Genomic DNA, 22,529 nt, shown 5'->3' with positions numbered 1-22,529 from the left:
GCATTAAATCAGTCTTAACTGCTGCTTTGGTTTTTGTAACAATTTTTATACATTATCCAAATCCTTAGCCATTAAATTTACATTTTCACAATAGGAATCTTTTTTTTTTTTAGCGTTGCCATTTAGTATTAATGTCAGAATGAAGTTCTCTCTTATGTTCACAATTCTCAGATTTTACATAGATCCTGGGATAGTGAAGACTGCTTTGCACGTTACATTATTGGGTGCAGTACTTTCTTTGTGATGGTACTCACCCGGTATGGAGCACTGTCACATCTTTTTTTGTTGCTCATGGCAGTCATTTTGTGCGGGCACCTACAATACCTTCATCAAGGTATGAGTACCAGAACCTCATTTTTTTACCCACCCCCAAAAAATAATTGATTGGGTGTTTACCCTTAAAACATTTCATTTATTTAGCAAGATTTATTAAACTGCTTAATTAAAAACAAAATCTCTAAGCTATTTACATAATAGTATATAATAAACATTAAAAGAATAACAATAAAAACAAACTTTAAAAACAGCAGACAATAAAATGATCATAATATAGGTAAACTCCACAGTTTTAAAAACAAATTAACTGTGTGGTTAGGTGTGCCTAAACAAAAATGGTTTTAAGCAGGCTTTGAAAACAATACAACGAAGATGCCTGTCTAATACAAATAGGCATGATAAAGGCTGATAGATACACTTGGAAAGGGGTCAAGATTGGCTCAGTGACGGACCCTGGTTTGCTCTGCGTCATGTGTGAATGGACACTGAATCATCTTGCTCTTTACATGTTGCATTGTAAATCACCTTTGAGCTTCCGTCTTTATTTGTGCCATGTATGGATACTATTAGTATGTGATAGAAAACTCAAGAGAGGCTGGACCTGTGTCATTTCTTTTCCAACTTTCTTCCCTTTATAAATGCAAAATGCATGACATAATGTCATAAGAATTTTCCCATCCCAACTCTATGCCACTGACTTTGCTTGCGGATGGAGAGAAACTCTCAAAACAATGGCACTACATTACATGTTTTGTATTCCTGAATCGGGAGGGAGGAGGATGGAGAGATGCAACTCTGCTATCTTCAGCATCAGCCACAATGTCTACCTTCAGCTCTAATCCAATGCTTTCTTGGCCAGTGCAGATCCATTGTGGGGGAGGGTGTATTGACCCCTCTCTACTCATCAAATGATGGATCTGATAACCAGAGAGGGGTTGAGTGGCATTCCCAGGGCACTTGGTTCCACCCAGTGCTGTTTCTCCTTTACATTTGCTTTCTTTTTGCCACTGCTGCCAGCAAGATCAGATGGATCTTGGGTAGAATGGGGAAGAAATGCTTGGGGGGGTCAGATAAGGTCCCCATCCTAGGGATTAGCCACCCCTTTTCTACAAAACCTCAACACAATACAGGAACCTCCAGGCTCATAGTTATGCACACTTTAGTTCTACTGAAGTCAAAAGAGCTTAACCATTCATAACACACTCTTTCTATATTTCAGTATCACTGGAAAGTCGCTTTGTTGCTAGAGGCCTAGGTGACCTCCGTGGCTAGGAGTGCCTTTTACTAGCTTTGGCTGGTAAGACAGCTGCGGCCGTTTTTGGACTGGGATAGCCTGACCACTGTTGTCCATGCACTAGTAACCTCCAGGCTGGATTACTGTAATGCTCTCTATGTGAGGCTGCCCTTGGGGTTAGCCTGGAACCTGCAGCTGGTGCAAAATGCGGTAGCGAGAACGCTCACTGGGGTAGGATATCACCAACATGTCACCCCGCTGCTGAAAGAATTGTACTGGCTACCTATTAGCTTTTGCGCAAAGTTCAAGGTTCTCGTTTTGGTGCACAAAGCCCTTACAGCTTGGGACCAGGATACCTGAAAGATCAGCTTACCCTGATATACCCAGTCAATCAGTACGCTCTGCAGATGAGAGCCTCCGCAGATACCATCTTATCAGGAGGTACGTTCCACACAATATAGGAAGTGTATCTTTAGTGTAGTGGCACCGACCCTTTGGAATTCCCTCCCCTTAAATATTAGACAGGCGCCATCTCTGTTATCTTTTCGGCACCTATTAAAGATCTTTCTCTTTCAACAAGCCTTTTCGGTAAAGACCTTTTCCCAGTCTGCATCTGTGTTGGAATTGCTTTTTAGTATGTTTTTAAAGCTTTTTTTAAAAAGGGATGTTTTTAAAGCTTTTTTTTTTAAAAAAAGATGTTTTTAAAGATGTTTTGTTATAATATATTTTAAAGTCTGTTTTATGACGTTTTAATGTGTTTTTACTGCTTTTGTTTGCCGCCCTAGACTCCTGCTGGGAGGAAGGGAGCAATATAAATCTAATAATGAATTAATTAATTAATTAATATGTCATCTCTATTTCATTTAATAGAACACATGTAGAATCCAAGATGGATACATTATATTAGGACCTGAATTCTTGTATAAGCTTATGGAAGTCCTGTTAATAGAACAAACACTTAAGGAAGAAAACACATATATGCTCACATAAAATTCACTGAACACAGAATAAGCAAGATTAAGATTTATAGCAAAATCCTGTGTGTGTCTACTCAGAAATAAGCCCCACTGAGTTATTGGAACTTACTCCCAGCCAGGTAAGTGTGTATAGAGTTGTAGTCTTTAGTTATGCATTTCATTTATTTATTTTTTAAATTATTCCAATTTACAGTTGAAAGTTCAATACCTGATGAGTCAACTGTGCTTGACAAACATTAGATTTGCTTCTTTATTTTATTCATATGTATGCAAACTCACACTTCAGCTCTAAACAAATGCAGAAGTAAATCCCACTGAACTTCCTTTTGATTTAATAGAATTAACATTATAGCCTAGAAATCTAGTGGTCTTTAATATGCAAATTCTTCATGATGATAAAAGTGACAGTTACTGGGATGAAAGTTGCTGAATGCCAAAATGGCAAGGTGAGCTTAAGAGCTGTGGAACTCTGTGTGTGTGACAGAGAACATTGCTTGCAGGTCCAGTGCTATCTGGCAGTACCTCTCTGTAGCTGAATTCCCAGCCAGAGCTTGGCAAGAGGGTGACGAGCTCTGAGTCTGTCTATCTTTTCCAGCTGGAACTTAATGAGGGACATGACTCCTCCCACTCATTCACTGTCTAGCTCCTATCCAGTTCAGTAGAATGATGGGAGGCTTGGAGAAGCTTGCAAGCAGCTGCCTTGTCCTGCTAGACTGGAGCTCAATGTAGTGCAGATCTATAAGGAGCAGTCAATTCAGTGCACAGATGCTGAGGTGGAAGGGGAGGAAAACTCTAGCTGCCCAAACTGAGTTCTGAAGCCAATGAACAGCTCCTGAATACCAGCCTTCTCCAAGCTGGTCTCCTCCAGATGTTGCTGGACTACAACTTGCATAATCCCTGTCCATTAGCCAAACTGGCTGGGGCTGGTGAGAATGCAAGTGCAACAACATCTGAAAGGCACCAGGTTAGGGAAGGCTGTTCTAGTTAGACAGGAGTAGGGGGAAGATTGTTTGCATTTTCCTTGTTTTATTATTCTAAATCTTATTAGACTACTGTCCTTGTCCATCACTGCAGCTTAGCCTAAAACCACTTAAATACACCCACACTTCAGTAATTCAGTAAGTAAGAATCAGGGATGAAAAAGAATTCTGCTGAATTCGGATTTAGCACCTGATTTTTCAATGGTCTGCATATTCTCCATCTTTGCAGCGTGATCCTGTTTGCTCCGAACTTCAGTGGCTTCCCCTCAACATCGTTTTCCCTTTGAATATATTGTTCTTTTACTGGTTTTACTCACAGCACAACATAGCAGTACATCTCTCTCTCTCTCTGCCACCCCCCCCTCAAATAATCCAGCCAAGTCTCACCCACGTTGATGCTTAGAGGAGGTGGGAAGGCACTGAAAGCTGCTTTCCTCTTTTCCACTCCAAAAGGAAAACAGTCAGTCACTGCTTGCTTGCTAACATGAAAACTGACCACCCTTAGAAGCAGAGAAGGAGGAGGAATCAGCAAAACTGCTTTCCTTTCCTTGATATTTTCTTTCAAAATATTGATATTTCTTTCATTTATCAGTATTTCCTTTCAAAATATTTTGAAGGAAATGTCAATATTTTGAAAGGAAATATCAACATTAATATCAATCTTTTTGAAGAGGAGAAAAAGCAGACCAATAAAAGCAGCTGATAGTGGACAAGGAAGGAACTTGAACTGATACTGCCTGTTAGGTTGACTGAATGCCTTTGAAGTGGCACCAGGTCACCGATCCCATTAGCAGGAATACAACATTTTTAGTCCTGCCGAATTGGCATCAGTATTTCAGCCTTTCAACTTGGAGATGATGTAAAAGTAAGGTGAAAATGCAGGTGCAGCTGGCCTTCCTGGTTTTTTCCAGAAGCATATTTTCAATAAACCGAAGGTAGATCTAGTAACAACAACTTACAAATAACCCCTCTTTCAATGCTTTAACAATACACTGCGTGTTCAGTGAAAAATGGCATACAGTAACTAGTGATAGGAGAAGAACTGATATATGAAAGGGTCCCAGACGTAGCTTGTTAAAGCTGCTGTTTAATAGGTGGTCTAGTAAGGTTGTTGATATGGAATGTATTTGTCTAATAAATGTAGAGTTTAAACTGAAACTTGATAAAGAAATCTCTATAGATTGTACGTATGGAAGGATCTGTCAATTTTGGTTTCTCTCAGTTTCCCAACCTTAAGTTCATTTTCCACATCAGTTTGCCATTTAAAAAAAAAAAAGTCTGCATGAAAATTCATCAGCATTGTAGTGTAAATGTATCCTAATATACACATCATTGTATGCAATTTGGCCCAATATACACATTTTTGCAAACCACTTTCCCCTCATACAATGCATTTTGTGGGTCATTTTCACTTATGCATTTTAATACACACTTTACCCCAGTATATGCTTTTTTGTACACAATACTTGGCTGCAGAAAAAGGTAAAGGTGTCCCCGCACTTGTAGTGCGAGTCGTTTCTGACTCTTAGGGTGACGTCTTGCGACGTTTACTAGGCAGACCGTATATATGGGGTGGGATTGCCAGTTCCTTCCCCAGCCTTTTTTTACCCTCCAGCATATGCCGGGTACTCATTTTACCAACCACGGATGTGAAGTCAAGACTAGGGCGTCAGGCCCCTCCCACTCTCCAGTTCATTCTTGCCTTTCGTCCCTGCAAGATCTTTAGCTAGTGACTAGATAAGTTTTTTCTCTTTGTGTGATAAAGGGTGGAGTTTTGTGTACGTTGTTTCGTCTCGTTCCTTCCCTTTGTCTCATCCCTTACCACGGTTTGTGTGTTGTGTGTCAATTTCCTTGTCAATTTCTCGTTTTCCCGGGGGTGTGTTTTTTACTCCCAAACTACAGAGACCGCGGCTGCGGTCTCTTTCCTCAGCGGGGCCAGGAGCTGCGGCAGCAGCCTCCGCCCCCCCCCTTTTTTGTTCTACCGATCCTCCTTTTGTGCCCTGACAATTAGGAGCCTGCGGCTGCGGCTTTCTTTTGTACTTTATTTTCTCCGGTCCTTTTTGCCATTTCCCCTTGTGCCTTGACGATCGGGAGCCTACGGCTGCGGCTCCCTTCGTCGTTCATTTTTACGGGTGGCGCTTCATTCGCCCATCAGGAGCCGGTGTCTGTGGCTCTTTGCCTTCCCCTTTTTAGCGGCTTCTCGTGTCTGGGCTGCCTTGTCTCTCTCAATCATCCGCGGCGCTTGGTTCCTCGCGGAGTCAGTCCCTTCAGCCCGCGGCTGCGGCTTGCCTGTTGGCCGATTCTCTTCGGCTTCGGGAAGTCCGCTAGCTGTCCTGCCTCCTTCACGAAGTCTTTTTCCAGGCTAATTTTTTCAGCCGCGATTACCTTCTTAGTCCCGCGGCTGTATTTCTACCGTGGGCGGTTCCATTTTTACAGTTAAAAATTTTTCCTTTAGGTCCCTTTCCTACATACAACGCTTGTTGCTGGGCAAAGTATCCACCATTTTGTTTGAATTTTCCCGCTCTTTTTACGGGTGCCATTTTAGTGGCCGTTTTTTCCCGTTCCTTTTGAGAACCCACTAGTATTACAAAAGGGGATTTTTTTCCTCATGGGCTGGGGTTTGCAGAGCCCAGGTTCTTGTCAGCTCCCTCTGTGTGATCTGCTCCCTGTTTATGTGCTGCAGATAGGATTCTTACCTCTACATAGGTTCCTTTACCAACCCCATTTCTGAGGCTGACCCTGGCAACTACTGGTTACTGTGGCTTTCTACAATCACTGCAACTACTGTGCACATGTGACTTTTCATCAAATTTACTAATACTGCCATAACAGTGCACCAGGCCACCTGTGAGTGCGCAAGACTATTGAAAATATACAAAGCTATTTGGACTATACTGTGCAAGTTGTGCAATATCACCTTTTCCTTCAAGTGTACATTCTGCCCCATCGTGACAGTGTACCTACCATTAGCCAGTGCATTCTGCCCCAGTCGTGTGCCGTGTACTGTGCATGTTCTAAGACTGTTCATAGCGTACATTCTGCCCCATCGTGGCAGTGTACTTTGCCATCTGCCAGTGCATCCTGCCCCAGTCGTGTGCCGTGTACTGCGCCTGCCCGGGTCTGTGCATTCTGCCCCAGTTGTGTGCCATGTACAGCTACCCTTAATATCTATATGATGGCAGAACAGCCAGAGACAACCCAGGCAACCAAGCCGAAACAACAGCCTGTGACAAACCAGATGACCAAGCCTAAACCTCCTAAGGCGGTCAAACATAAGCACTCTAAAGCGGTTGCCAAAACCAAACATCTTAGCCACAGCACAATCAAGCGGCCCCGCTATGTCTCTGTTCCAGCGCCAGAGGACTCAAATCATGCACAGTTAACTACACTCTTTCATTCTCCTGCGGCTTCCTCTGATGAGGAGGACTTTCCTGGATTTCCTGTACAGTCAACGTCCAGCCAACCCAGAGCTTGCTCTTCTTCACTACCTGTGGGGCCGTCTACAGTTCCGCCTATTCAAGAGCAACCATCTACATCTCCGGGACTACAGCTTTCCCACGAGTTCATTACACAACTTCAGGGCATGCTGTCCTTTTTTACTCAGAGTCAATCATCTTCACAACCTCCCGCTATCCCTCAACACAGCGGGGTTCAAAGTGTACACAGTGAGACAAACCCATCAGGTTCTCCAGACCCATTTGACGTTACCAGGGGCAGGTTCGTTGATGACGCCTCTTTTGATGCAGAGTCCGCATTCGCGCTGCAAGACCAAGGGGACGAGTGGAGTGACTATTCGGAACCAGAGCCAGAAACCTCCTATCGCCTCTTCGACTCTTCAGATTACCAGCCCCTGGCGCGCAGAGTCTTGAACGCCCTTGGTCTCCAATCCACTCCAACTGCAGCTTCCACTCCCGCTTTAAAAGGGGCCAGGGTCTTGAAATCCCCTACGCCAGCTGAAAACTTCCTCCCTGTCCCAGACCCCATCGCTAAACTGGCCAAGGACGAATGGTCCCACCCCTTACAGGCATGCCGATTTAATAACATTGCGGACAGACTTTATCCTTTGGCCCCGGACTTTTCTACCAGACTGGCTGTCCCTAACATCGACGAGCCTATTTCCAGTTTAGTTTCCAGGTCCCTCTTGCCGAGGGAAGGGGACTCTCATCTAAAGGATGCCACTGAACGGAGACTGGACTTTGCTTTACGCAAGACCCATGAGGCCATCGCCTTTTCCATGCGTGCATCCACATCTGTCTCTATTTTCACCAGGGCAGCGATGATGTGGTTAGACGACTTCATCGAGGACCACAATCCAGATCCTGCCTCCCTGCGCAGATCGCTACTAAAACTGCGTAAAACAGCTGCTTTCGTGGCCGACGCCACCTTGGACGCGAATCAACTAGCAGCACGCGCCCTGGCGGCTCAGATCGTTGCCAGACGGACCCTCTGGCTTTGACACTGGCAGGCTGACTCTACTGCCAGAGTTAATCTTTCACAAGCACCTTATGCAGGCTCATTACTTTTCGGGGAAGAGGCATTAAGGGCAGTGCTTGTCGACCCTAAGGACACTCGAAAGCCTGTCTTGGCCACCGTCAAAAACGTCGAGCGCAGACCCTTTAGGCGTTTCGCTTCATATCGCACATCTCAGCCCTTTCGGGGAACCCGGCCCGGGGGACGAGGCCGCGACTTCCCAGCATTTGACTTCCGCTCCACCAGAGGAGGCTGGAATAGACGTTTCCCCAGTAGAGGTCAGTACCAGGGCCACAGAGGCTACTCAACGTCCTCATACAGGGGAGGGTCTCGCCAACGCAGACAATACTAAGGCAATACCAGTTGGGGGCAGATTGATTCTATTTGCCGAACTTTGGCTACCTCTGACTCAGGTCCCATGGATCAGAGACCTCTTTTGTTATGGATATGCAATTGAGTTTTGGGCAATACCTCCAAACAATTTTCATCCCTCCCCTTGTCCCAGGGCACTAGACAGGCGGTGCATCATGCAGACTGCGATACAGCACCTTTTGGACATAGAGGCGATAGAGCCAGTCCCCAATGCAGAGAGGTTGGAAGGGGTGTACTCCCTCCTATTTCCTGTGCCCAAACGCGATCTCTCATGGAGGGCGGTTTTGAACCTCAAGTTCATTAACCATTTCGTAAAGTATCGCAGGTTCAAAATGGAATCCCTCCACTCCATTACAGACAGCCTGCAAGAAGGTGACTTCCTTGTCTCTATTGACCTAAAGGAAGCGTATCTCCATATCCCTATTTGCATAGCCCGCAGGAAATTCCTTTGTTTTGCCTTTGGCTCCCAGCACTTCCAATATCGAGCAATGCCGTTCGGACTCTCGTCTGCCCCAAGAGTATTTACCAAGGTGCTACTTACCCTAGTGGCTTACCTCAGGCTCCAAGGGGTCCATATCTACCCCTATCTGGATGATCTTCTAATACGCGCAAGGTCTAGGGAGCTTACTCATCGTCATCTAACACTCACGCTCCATATCTTACAGGCCCACGGCTGGCTAGTCAACTTCGACAAAAGCCATCTACAACCAACCCAACGACTGCAGCATCTAGGGGCAATGTTAGACACACTGCAAGCGACTGTATCCCTGCCCCCAGATCGCATCACCTCTATCACAGACATCGCAAGGTCTCTGATGCACAAATCTTCTGCAGATGTCATGCTTCTAGCCAGGGCTCTCGGAATGTTGGTATCCACCATCCATATTGTGCCATGGGCTCGGGCACATACGCGCCAGCTACATTGGGCCCTGTTGCCATTCCAACACGACATTGCCAACTCAAACCATCGAGCAATCCCCCTGAGTCCCACACTGCGCTTGTCTTTCCGCTGGTGGACAAGGGTACAACATCTCACCCAAGGCACTCCGTTCAGAGAACCCCACCGGACTGTCATTACCACCGATGCCAGTCTCCTGGGTTGGGGAGCCCACTGCAACTCCCAGTTCGTTCAGGGAGTTTGGGACACAGCAGAACAAACTCAAAACATCAACTGGCTGGAACTAAAGGCTGTCCACTTAGCTCTGCTTCATTTTCAGTCTCTCTTCCACTTGGACCATGTCCTCATTCGAACGGACAACACGTGTGCCAAATCTCATTTAAACAGACAGGGAGGCACCAGGTCCAGACCTCTACAGAGCCTAGCTTCCATCATATTCGACTGGGCAGAACAACATCTGCAATCCCTCAAAGCAGAACATCTCAGAGGAATTTGGAATTTCACAGCAGACTGGCTCAGCAGACAACAAGTTTTTCCGGGAGAATGGAAACTTCATCCGACTGTGTTCCATCTTCTCCAGTGTCGATTCGGCCCCTTCTCAGTCGACTTCTTTGCTTCCAATCGCAATCGCCAGCTACCCAGGTACTTCACTCGATACCTGGACACGACAGCGGAAGCGGTGGATGCTCTGTCATTGCCATGGCCGGAGGGACTATTATACGCCTTCCCTCCAATACCACTATTAGCCAAAACCTTGCGGAAGGTACGTCGCGAGAGGGCACAGCTGGTTCTGATAGCACCATATTGGCCCCGTCGACCGTGGTTCTCGGATCTCCTGGCACTGTCGGTGACGGATCCCTGGCCACTCCCAGTCAGGCCAGATCTCTTATCACAAGGTCCAGTATGGCATCAGGACCCCAAGTGGCTCAACCTAACAGCGTGGCATTTGAACGGGGACATTTGAGATCGGCCGGCCTGTCAGACGCTGTTATTGACATTATTTTGGCCTCGAGAAGACCATCCACCACTCATATATATCAGCATACTTGGGTAGCGTTCTCCAGGTGGTGTCAGTCCCAACACATCGATCCTTCCAAGGCTACAGTACAACAAGTGCTGCAATATCTTCATAGGGGCCTCATGTTGGGACTTAGACCCAACACATTACGTCGACATGCGTCCACCCTGTCGTCCATTCTTTCAGTATCTTCCACTGACGCCCCTATTGCCTCACATCCGTTTATCAAACGCTTCCTTAGATGGAAGGCTGAGTGGACCTCGACCCCTTTTACCGGAGATTCGACTTCCTCCTTCCATTGGAATCAAACTCCGGCCGTGAGCAGAGCTTTCGGCTGTGTTACCACTGCTTACCACTCTGCGCCACAGAGGGTCTTGGCTGGAGAACTGCACTGCAAAATCTGGAGATGTGCAAATTTTGAAAGATGGCTATATTTCTCATATTGTTTTGAAAAATATGAATTAGGTAGTTTCACCTTTAAATGTGACCTAAATCAAATTTCTCCACATCCCTACATAGATGCATAAAGGTTAGTTTTCTCCTTAAAATGGAAGAATTGCAAGAGGGAAAGAATACACTACACCTAAAAAAGGAGAGGAGATACCAGAAAAAGTTAAAATAATGCACATTTGTGTGGAGTAAATCTAGACTCCAGGCATGACAGAGAACCTTGGAAATGATTTTATTATTATTATTATTATTATTATTATTATTATTATTATTATTATTATTATTATTATTATTATTATACCCTGCCCTCCCAGTAGGAGCCCAAGGCGGCAAGTTGTTTTGTTTTGTTGCTGAAACAAGGTTTCTTGGCAATGAAAAGTGATGGGATTATTAATTATGAAATCTTGGAATTGGCTTGGTGCCTTCCAACCAACTTTAAGATACCATTCCTTTAAAAATATCTATGGCAAAGAGGCAGCCATCTGGTTTTCCCTTCCCTGATCAAATGGTGCCATAGTCAGGAGATTTTTGTGTGTGTGTGACTACAGTTCTTGTCTACCTGAAGAAGGTCCCACTGAATTAAGTAGGACTTACTCCCAGGCCCACTGAACTTGATGGTGCCAATCTCCGCAGAGGCATGCATAGGATTGCATTGGTAAAGCAGCCCTATGTCCAATGGGGCTTAATCCCTGATAAATGTGTATAGATTTGCAGCCTTAGAAATCTTAAAATGCAGTCCTGTGCACACTTTTTATATATTATTCTCTACTGAACACAGTGGGATTTACTTCTAAGTAAATATGCACAGGTTTTCACTGTTAAGAGCTGTTTCACAAGTTACACATTTAATAAGACAGTTGGTATGAAACATGATTTGCTTTATGGATTCATTAAACTTTTACAATTAGGTAGAAACTGAAACTGGTACTTTACTGTACCATTAAAGTCTATTTACTATCCCCCTTTTTCATTTGTGGGACTCTTAAATAGATGCACATTTTGACAGATAGATAGATAGAGCCTTGCAATTAATTTGACATGTTACTTGACCTGTTGCCCTAAATTTTACTAGTACATCTGCTCATACCTTCTCATCTTAGTTAAGTGTGTTATGAAAGAAACACATTGGAGGATACCCCCAATGGTGGATCTACCCCACCCCACAGCAAATACTAGCTTCAGAAGACATATTTTCCTCAAGATCACAGCAGAGAAGGAAAGGCATAGATTCCCCTTCTGTATCTGCTCTGATACTTTTGATTATTAAGCCCCTCCCCTACAGCCAGCTAACACAATTTGAATTTTTAAAAATCTGCATCGTTTGGCCCTAAATTATGAAAACAAGGTTTGAGGCTCACCAGTATTAGAACGCCTGGACTAAGAAATAACATCTTCCAGAAGAAAACAGTGAAAATTAATCTTACATGTTTGAAGTTTCTGAATGGCACAAACTGAACGATGTCACGAAGAACAGGCTCTCCCTTGGGTGATCTCAAGATTCCATCGTCCCCATCCAGCATCTGCATGTCACTGAAATCGGCGTTTCCTACTCCAACGATAATGACCGACATGGGGAGATGGGAGGCGTGAACAATGGCCTCGCGCGTGTCAGCCATGTCCGTGATGACACCATCCGTCAGAATAAGCAAGATGAAGTATTGCTAGAAGGGTTGGAAAGGAAAGTCAGCATTCTAGTCCATTTTCAGCAACCATATGACTGACTGAATCAATGGTTCAGAGATTTTTTTTCTTGGGATTATTTATTTCTTAATGTGCTTTTAATGAGTGTGTGAATTAACATTTAAAAATAGTGCTAAACACAATAGTAATATATCCTTATTGCCTCCTAGACAGTAGTAGTATTTGCTTCCTTTAGGAAGAGACATGCACCACCCATGCAGTCTCTTTTTCCACTCCACGTTCCTGGGTGTGCTTCAAGGAAGTGTCTAACAAAAAAAAAACCCAGGCAAATAATAAATAAAAATCCTGGAAGGAAGTAACAAGGTTAAAAGTAGCAGCACGTAATTTGAGTGGTCATGGGAGATTTACAGGAAGGCATGATACTAGGAGTATAACTAGTTCTGACTTATCTTCCCTGCATACAACTTTAGACTGCTGTATGAGGTAAAGGTGGCAGAAATTACAGGTCGTGGCCCCAATCTAACTAAAGGTTGTCATGACTAAGGCTGGGTGTACACACCACACATTTAAAGCACATCGGAAGCACGGTCCGCCCCCCCCCCAAGAATCTCGAGAACTGTTGTTTACCTATCACAGAGATACAGTTCCCAGCATCTTTAGCAAACTACACTTCCCAGGATTTCTTGGGAAGTTCCAAGAAGAAGTCCCTGTGCTTTAAGTCCCATTGAAAGCAAAGAGATTGATTTAAATGGGAAAGATTTCAGTGAGACTCACTCCAAAGTAAGTGTGCATGGAATTGCTGCCCCAGGCTCCTACTGGGAGGAAGGGTGAGACATAAATCTAATAAATAAATAAAAATAATAAATAAAATAAATTGTGGCCATATAGTTATGGGTGCCTCCAGACTGTCACTAGTTTGCAGGAGGCATTGAAGTGCATTCTGAAAATGTAGGTTGGTGCAATTAAAATGGAACCTAAAGTGCTTTGTCATCCTAGCACAACAAATTCACTTTTTTTTTTTAAAGGGCTTTTTGTGGGTACGAAAGTGACAGGTAAATTGACTGAAAAGTGTGATGAGATGAACATGTCTAATGGGAAGACATATAAACACCCCACAAGGAAATCAGGACAAATGCTCATTGTTGCATAACCATCCCATAAACAAATCAGGGCAAATACTCAATAAAGACTAGACATAGTCTCATTACCACATAAGCTTTGTGTGAGCAAATCAGAATGAACGCTGAATAAACAGGTCATCTGGAGGAGCCCTTTAGCTGGATTGATTTATGTTTTGTAGACTAAATAAACTGGACTATTGATGGATTGAGGCTGCAGAGGTTGTATGAACACCTCTGTCTGTCTATCTATCTACCCATCTATCCTGTTTCTGTCTTACATACATAAGATCACATTATTTCATGCCCACTGAATTAAGTGGAAATGGCTACCCTCAGTGCCCACACGTCCTGGCTCTATACTGAATGCCACAACTAGAATGCACATACCAAGCATGCATTGAAAGAGTGGGGGTCCTCATCCCTTTACTATTTCTTTAATCACCTGTATAGCAAATAAATATTGATTGCTAAAATGTGTTCAACATGGGTAACTAATCTGTGTTCCACATTTTTGAGGATGCAGCCAATGCCAAAAGGCAAAAGAGGCCTACTCTAGGTTGCCGTCTGCTGAGATTCTCACCGATGCCTCCTTAGTGTTGGTTTCTTCTGATGCTGATTTAGCCACCTTCTGAATGATGGGAGCAATGTTTGTAGGCCCATAAAGCTGAAGCTTAGGGAGGCAATTCTGATATGCTTCGACTACTCCTTGAATCCCTTACATAAAAAAGCAAAAAAACCAAATAGCGTTCAAGTGATTCATTAAACAAAATATATTGGGGGGCAACGATTCAGTAGTAAGAACCCATCATTCCCTCCAAATAAAGTTTTTGAGTGATTCACACAATTTCGCTTGCACTATCCTGCCAATTTATTTTGCGCAGCTGTGGCTCTGAAGGGTTTGTTCAAAGCAGTTTCTCCCCTGCTGACCTGACCTCTTTTAGATGTTATGCAATATATAATTTATGAGCCAGCTTTTCTCCTTGCCAACAGCATTTAACTGTGCATTTTGCAGATAATAACCACCCTGTATGATTAACACACTTCACAAAATGCATTAGGTTTATATACCATAGAGATTTTAAGTTCTGGGCACCAGAGAATGTTCACACTTTTAGGCCTATAAACTTTAATTATTCGTTGATAATAACTTGGTAAATTTCTTTCTCTCTTGCTGCCTATAGTCAAATATTTACTGGCAGTGAACCAAAGCAGTTTGCAATAGACTATGCCTTTTCTAGAGGCCCATATCTGAAAAACATATCTAGGGTTTTATGGAAATATTTCTCCACCATTTGTTTAATTAATCTTTTAATTTAAAATGTTTATATCCAACCTCTAGTGATGGAGAGACTCACATTCACGATAATTAAAACAATGCCTAATTAGGAAGCTGCCTTATACTGAATCAGGCCATTGGTTCATCCAGCTCAGTGTTGTCTACCCCAGGGGTGGGAACCTGTGGCCCTCCAAATGTCATAGGATTCCAGCTCCCATCATCCTTGACTGCTGACCATGCTAGTTGGAACTGATTGAAATCTGGAGGGCTACAGGTCGCCCACCCCAAGACTACACTGAATGGTAGTGGTTCTCTGGGGTTTCAGACACAGATCTGTCCCCAGCTGTGTGTGTAGCTGCCAAGCACTGAAGCCAAAACCTTCTGTATGCAGTACCCCTCACTTCTTCTGCTAATTGAGTTTTAGGCAATATGCTATTTTTCTTTAACTAACTAGTTCAGAGGTTGCCAATCTTTTTGGACTGGTGGACAAATCTGCAAACCAGAGAAACTGTTGCAGGTACCTTATGCACAATGCACTCAAGCACACACGGCAACCTATTCTATTGGCTACCATAGAATGCTTCTTTCTAGCCTAATCTCGGGGGGGGGGCATGGATACTGCCAGAGACCTCTGCGGGTGCATGTGTGTCCGCGGGAGCCACATTGGCAATCCCTGAACTAGTAGACTAAAACAAAGATCCAATCATGATGGTAAGAAGATATTTCTATATTCTCTTCACCAGAAAGGAATCTAACAACTGGAACTGTCCTTCAGTCACTCTCATAGCATGGCCAGTTATTTTTCAGAAAACTTAATAATTAACAGTCACAACAAATGACTTGGTGTACAGCCAAATACATGCTATAATTGCTACATCAGACAAGTTATCCCCATAACAAGTCTCATTCCCATAACAAAATGATTACCTGCACATTCTGGGTTGTCTTCATTAAAGTTGATTGCAAAATCATGAGAGACCTGTGGACCACCCCCCAAAACACATTAAGTAACATTTTAGTTAAGAAAAAGTGACTTGGATGTTTTCCAGTAGCTGATGGAGAGATCAGACAGGCTGTCTCTATCTGGACAAAATGTTATTTTAAAGCATCACTTTCTTTATTTGTGTGTGTGTGTATTTATTTATTTGCCTCTTACTTGTGGGATTTGTATCATGCATCAATGGAGAGTGCTTGCATGACTGGCGTTTATTTTCTATTGACTGGAGAAGACAGCCAAATTAATGATGGACATTATTATTACATAAACTACGTTTCCAGTTTCAATCAAGCTCATTCCAGTGTACATATGTGAGTATACGTGGAAGTGATTTAACCTTGGCTTAAACTGTATGTGACCAAGCTTAATATTTCTGTAAATGTTTTGGGGCAAAGTTTTCATCTATACTACTAAGCACTTAACAGTATTATGCAAATATACATCCTTCCAGCAACGTGTCTTATCAAGAGAAAAATGAATTGAATTTAGCATTCAAATGACTATTTTGCCAGCTTTTTCAAAACTATGCCTGTCTGAATACCTCGTTCATTTCATTATGGTAGGAAAAGCACAAACATGTTTTTTTCCCTGTAACTGCAAACAAAGTATTTCAATGAGCATATTACGTGCATGTTGGATTACTTTGTCATTATGTTTAGAAAATGCTACAAACAGCATAATTCATCCTGTGCTTACATTGTTTTAAGTCAAAACAATCTTATTGGCAGACACAACTTGAACAATCACCCAGTCCAGTTCACGCCACACTAAAGCAGATGTCTCACTCAAGCAATATGAGACCAAGTTGCAGTGAGCCTTGGGCTCATGCACTCTCCCCTCCCCTCTCCTTCTCTGGTACTGTTGTGAGGCGGTCAGAAACATTCATTTCCAATTTTGATTAACTGTAGTTTAGTATGTCATCCAAAGGCTAAACTATGGTTAATGGTAACCATGGTTTGTTTAAACAAATCAGCTTCCCAACTCATGGTCCACAGTTTCATAGCTAAAATTAACCACAGTTTGTTGGACATGGACAATGTGACGAGCTGTGGTTAGTCTAAGCCAGAAGCAAAAGCTTCTGAACTCCTCCTTGCAGCCATACTGGAGGTAAAAAGGAGAGTGCACAAGCACAAGCCTTACTGCAGCGCATTCTCATCATGCCATCCAAACTGGGTCAATGTACAGGCCCAGCAAGAACACTGCTATAAGCACAGTTCACTAGTCAGGTGCTTTTCTAGTCTAGTGGCCACATAGCTAAAATTGTCCAATCACACCCCAAATGGATGTGCATATTTCTTTTTTTACTTTTCTATATTTCTAATTTATACTAAACACCCTTCCTCTGCTCCACATTTGCCACCTTCTGGACACTTCTTATACCCCATTCTTGAATCACAAAGCATATTGCTTCAGTTCATATGCATTCACATAAAAAGATTCCTCTTGGCAATGCTATTAACTGCATCCTTTTGAAACACCGACACCCAGTCTAGATATCAAAAGTGCTGTTTTCTAAAAATAACATTTGTCACAACAGGAGGGGGAATTGAGTGGCACAGGAACTCTGAAACATGGTAATATTTTGTGATGAGCCAGAGGCCTTCAAACTATCTGATTTGGCATAACATTGGTTTGGGACTCATAATTATGCACACAGTGACACAGCATGAGCAGAGAGCCTCAGAGCTGCAAGCATTTCGGGTACCTCTAAAACTGCTTCTGCTACTCATGCACTGCTCCTGCTGAGTTCTGCTACTTCCCCCATCCCCCAGCATTCCTCATACTGTTCCAACTTGTACATTCTCTCTCCAACAACCTATATTCATCAAGAGAATGAGGAAGATTCACCTGTACACCTACTTTATAGTCCGGAGGTATCCTGGCTCCAAAACCGTAGACTGGGAACATTTTATCACTGAAATCAAGAGAAAAACAAGGATGCTTTGTAATACCAAGCCCATTTCATTTATTCAAGATAGTATCTCACAGCAAAAGGAAGGCTTAACATGAGGACACAAGAAGAGCCTTGGTGGATCAGGCCAGTGGCCCATCTAGCCCAGCATCCTGTTCTCACAGTGGCCAAACAGATGTCCATGGGAAGCCCACAAACAGGACCAGAGTGCAGCAGTGCTTGCAATTCCCACAAGTTTGTAAGATCAAGCATGTCATTTGCTCATTGCTAATCAAATAATCAAGAGACCTGTCCCTTTAGCCCTTTATTCTTCTCCCCAAGTTAGCAAATATTCTGAAGCACAGATATTAGATTCCCACCTCTTTTTCTTTTTTAAAATAATTTTATAGGTTCCTCATTCTGATCACTCCTCGTCATTTGACACACCCATTTTCATGTAAGACAATAGGCCTAACAAAAGAGTATCAAATAAAGCAGGTAAGAAGTAATATCTACCCTTGAGTATTGTCTCAATTTTATCATGTTGTACTTAATATTTCTCCTTGCATTGCTTGAATCTACCAGGGCCTTGCTGGTTATTGGAGGTACTAGACTATGGGCTCATCTAGGGCTCATCTACATGGTGGTTTACTGTGTGTGTGATGCTACTCATATCTCCTTTAAATTTGCATTATTCACATGATATTACTGGCAAACAGAAGCTATCATGCAGTTTCCCCCCTGTAATTCTGTACTAACCCAATCCACTCATAATACGAAAAGGGGAGAGAAAAAATCTCCACTCTGTTTCTCTAGTGCTTGCAGAAGCTTTGCTCCAATACTTTTAGGTGAGTGTGTCAATTGTTCCCCTCTCTATGCCCACTATCTTCTCCTCCCTTCTCTCATTTTGTTTCCTGTGGGCTGAAAAGCAACTTCTGGTTTCTCTCCTGCTGGCCTTTTTTATGTTGCTGCAAATGGTGCCTTTCTTTTATTTTCCCCCTAACTTGTGCACAAAAGCATAACACTGCTTAAACAAAGATTTGTATTTCAGCTGTATCCTACCAGCCATAGGCAGGAACAACACAGATATTTGCACTTCCTGGTTTTCTTAAAAGGAACCTACTGCAACTGGTAGAATAGACTGAGCAACCAGAGGGAGTGGAAATGTATAATTAGAGGGCAGGGCCACAATCAGACAGACAGACTAAACTTTCCTAGAGGAGTGCCTGCTTGTGTGAATGGGAAAAAGTGATTGGCAGCTAATATTGAGCAGGAATTGCAGATGGTGCAAATCTATTACAATGGTAAAATAAGTGTATTTGCTATGAAAAAATGCTCCATGTAGATAAGCCCTATAACTAAACGATCGTTCCCTTTCCTTTCTTTCACTGCTCTGAAAGCCAACGAACGCCACTCAAGACAAACCAATGAAATAAATAATAATATGGCAGAGGTGGGACTTATTACCATAGAGGTAATATGACTGAATAACAAAATGAAATGGATGCTAATAATACCATGGCAGTTTACTAATGGAATAAGCATCTCTTTCGAGTGCTTTTAGATACTCATCCAATGTGTCTCAAGGTTACCTGTTCGATCATTTTTCTACTCTATGATTTTACTGATTGGTGTGCAGCTTGATCCTAATAAGCATGTTTACAGGGAGGAAAGCTGCATTCTGTTCAGTTTACTCACTAGTGTCATTGGGTTACAACCACAGTACTTTCAACAAGACAAAAACTGGATGTGACAAAAACAAGGAAAGTGACAAGGTGATGTAAGAACTTTGGAGAGGGTTCCTAGCTCACTGGTAGAGCATATGGTTTTGTCAGTGGCAGGCAACCAGCAAAAGATCCCAGGTTCAGTCCCTGGAATCTCCAGGTAGGGCTGAGAGAGACTTCTGTCTGAAACCCTGGAGAGCCACTTCCAGTAACTGTCAACAATACTGGGCTAGGTGCACCAATCATTTGTCTTGGTATAAGTAGCATCCTATGTTCCCATTTTCTCTCTTCTTTTAGATCACCAGCATGAAGCTAGGCATTGTAGTATTATATTACTGCTACTCTTACTCACTCAACAGAATGCAGTGGCTCCTACCCAATGCATTTTCTGCATGGCTCACACAAAGGGAGTGCTTTGTATTCCTGTCCTATACCATGTTAACAAGCAGTCTCAGAAAGAAGGGTTAGTGCCTTTTACACGGTAGTGATAAATTTTTTCAACAAGGGTTGTCAAAAATAGAGTAAATGACACAACTTTAATGTTATGCTGATTGCCTGCTGATTACCTACTCTTTGATTAAATGCTGGTAGAAGTAGGGAAGCCCTGTTTAACAATCAGGAATTGAGTTAGGCAAAAATATTCAGGAGACTAAGAAATCAGAACAGCAACAACAAAAACTTAGAGGGATTGAAAACTGTTCTGCCAAAGAGGAATCAGAATTGGGTTTAGAAACCTCTTTTTTAAAAAAGAAAATTAGAAATAAATTAGAATAGTTCAGGGTATAATCCTGTCCACAATTATACGCGCATCTGTTTGTATAGAACTGAGTACACTACTACAACCTTGATGTATGCACTTGGATAATAAAAGAATCAACAAAATCTTACTCTACTCACCAATCCTAGAAATATATATTTGAAACAAACAATAAATAGCCAGAAATATAGTTTTCTGTTAGAACTTCCTGTATGCCTGGCTCATACCCATAGTTCCATATGGGAAATTCCAAATGAAGACATTATACCTCGGTAACCTAAGTACATGAGACCATCACTGGTGTCTACAGAACTCCTGAATTTCTTTTACATCTACATCAGGCAAGCACAGGTTGTTGCTACCAAGCCTAACTCAACATACCACCCATGTATTGTGGCCTGGTAGGTGCTTGACAACTCCCCATCCATTTTTGCACTCACAAGCAGGCAGCAAAAAGCAGATTTATTGGACCTCTGGTGGTCTACCATTCAAATCTAGTGTTTGAAGCAGTGTTTGGCTTGGCAGGTCATAGATATGTGGGCCTGATCTAGAGAACAGTGAGAAGTAGTTTTGTGAACAGACAGTAAAGTTAGGTATTTGGATGGTTAGGCATGGCAGCCCTTAAAATCCCACACACACAGACACACACAATATGGCAGGTAACTGGCCCATTCATTAACCCTCAAAGCATTCCATAGCTGGTGCATGTCTCAATCCACATAGGGACATACCTGGAAGCCAAGACCAGTATGCATGCTTGCATGTGCTAGTTACAGATACTTTGTTGGACAGGAGGTTGGGTAGGTTAGGCTGGAAGAGGAAGTGGGAGACTGCTGCCTGACACAGTACTAGGGTTGCCAGGTTCATGGCCTGAGACTGATCCTGTATCATTAGGTGAAGAGAAAGTCAGCCAAGTGCAGGTGTTCTTGCAACCCTGTAATGGGAAAAACCACAAGGTGGAATTCTCCCTTCCCCCTCCACAACTTTTAAAGAAACAGAAGACCTCTTGGTTGCCAGGTCCAGCCTCCAAGAGGTCTTCTGTATCTTTAAAAGTAGTTCAGGGGGAAGGGAGAATTCCACCTTGTGGTTTTTCCCATTACAGAGTTGCAAAAACACCTGCACTTGGCTGACTTTCTCTTCTCCTAAAGATACAAGATCAGTCTCAGGACATGGACCTGGCAACCCTACACAGCACCTACCCCAACCTAAGGCAGCTATACTCTGTGCTGATTATAATTCCCAAATAAAAAAAACTATATTTAGCTGAGTGCTTCCACCCAATCCTTGCTTAATTCTTGTCTACCTTCCAGTGAGAAAACACTAGTATATTCCCACAGACATCAACAGTACATTTCAAGAAGCTTCCTGTATAATGGAAGCTTCCCCCATAATGCATAGTAGGCTTCAAGTGTAAAGCTTATTCATAATCAAATACATCTGTGGGCCTTGAAGAACTACAGTGAGATGGAGAGTATAGTTGCTGTGTTGTTGTTTTTTACAAGATCACATGATAAATGTTTTAAAGAGAGATCAAAATATATGCACCTACTTTAATTACTGCCCTGTCAGTTTTACATTATTCCCTTCCCCACCCCATTACAAATTGCTCCTAAGGTACCTTGGGGATGTGGAATCTGCTGACTGTGAACAAATGTTTGCTTATAATTGAACTTTAAGTGCATGAGGTATGAAGTGCAAGTGTGCTACCTACAAGAGGAATCGTTAATGAATGTGGGGAATACAGATGCCCTTAAGCTAACTTCTGAAAGGCATCTACTAATGAATTAACTAACAAAGCTGAATCTAAATATTATGCCCATAAGTCTCACTGATTAACATTAAAAGAAGCTGCTTTGGCAAAAATGAGGTACTCTGGTGAAAGTGGGGGAATCCTCCCCCCCCCATAACTGAGATGTGTAGGCTAAGCAGAAAGATGCAGTAAAACTGTATTTAAGACAACCACGAAAGCTAGGAATAAATGAGGGAGGAGCAAAGATAGGAAGCTGCCATGTATTGTACCAGACTATTGGTCCATCTAGCTCAGTATGGTCTACAGTGCCCGGGGCACCCAATGTGATGCCCTCCAGAGGTTTTGTACTACAACTCCCATCAACCCCAGCTAGCATGCCCAATTATCAGGGATGAACCAAACAAAGCTATCCTTTATTCACATTTTCCAAATTTTATGACACAGTTCTCCAACCAATGTGTAGAAAATGCATATACTAGGAAATATTTTGCATAAAAATGCATATATTAGTGAAGATAACATAAAAATGCATTTTAGGAAAAATTCCTTCTAAAATGGGTGCATTAGTCAAAACTGCATGCAAAAATGTGTTTATTAGGATAAATATGCACTAAAACGCTGATGAAGCTTCATGAAGGTTTTTTTTTGAAAAATGTAAATTACTGCAGAATTGTGGAGAACTGAATTTAAGACTGGA

At 42.7% G+C, this 22,529-nt stretch overlaps 1 protein-coding gene across 3 annotated transcripts in view; it reads right to left on the bottom strand.

Moving 5' to 3' along the window:
- The window catches only part of CPNE4 (copine 4), a 294,798-nt gene that overhangs the window by 1,066 nt on the left and 271,203 nt on the right, over positions 1 to 22,529 (bottom strand). For 2 of the 3 annotated variants that reach the window (XM_061586421.1, XM_061586422.1), the window contains exons 12-15: positions 17,559 to 17,625; positions 15,641 to 15,692; positions 14,018 to 14,151; positions 12,100 to 12,336 (exon numbers count right to left, since the gene is read on the bottom strand). In XM_061586421.1, the coding sequence (XP_061442405.1) occupies positions 12,100 to 12,336; positions 14,018 to 14,151; positions 15,641 to 15,692; positions 17,559 to 17,625 (490 nt within the window). The remainder of the gene's footprint in view (positions 1 to 12,099; positions 12,337 to 14,017; positions 14,152 to 15,640; positions 15,693 to 17,558; positions 17,626 to 22,529) is intronic. The other variant, XM_061586423.1, reaches the window with a different exon arrangement.

This window comes from Rhineura floridana, chromosome 10 (genome assembly GCF_030035675.1).
Source record: "Rhineura floridana isolate rRhiFlo1 chromosome 10, rRhiFlo1.hap2, whole genome shotgun sequence".
Lineage (NCBI taxonomy): Eukaryota > Metazoa > Chordata > Lepidosauria > Squamata > Rhineuridae > Rhineura > Rhineura floridana.
Note: the sequence above shows the minus strand (reverse complement) of the source record. Positions and strands in the feature narration are given on the sequence as shown.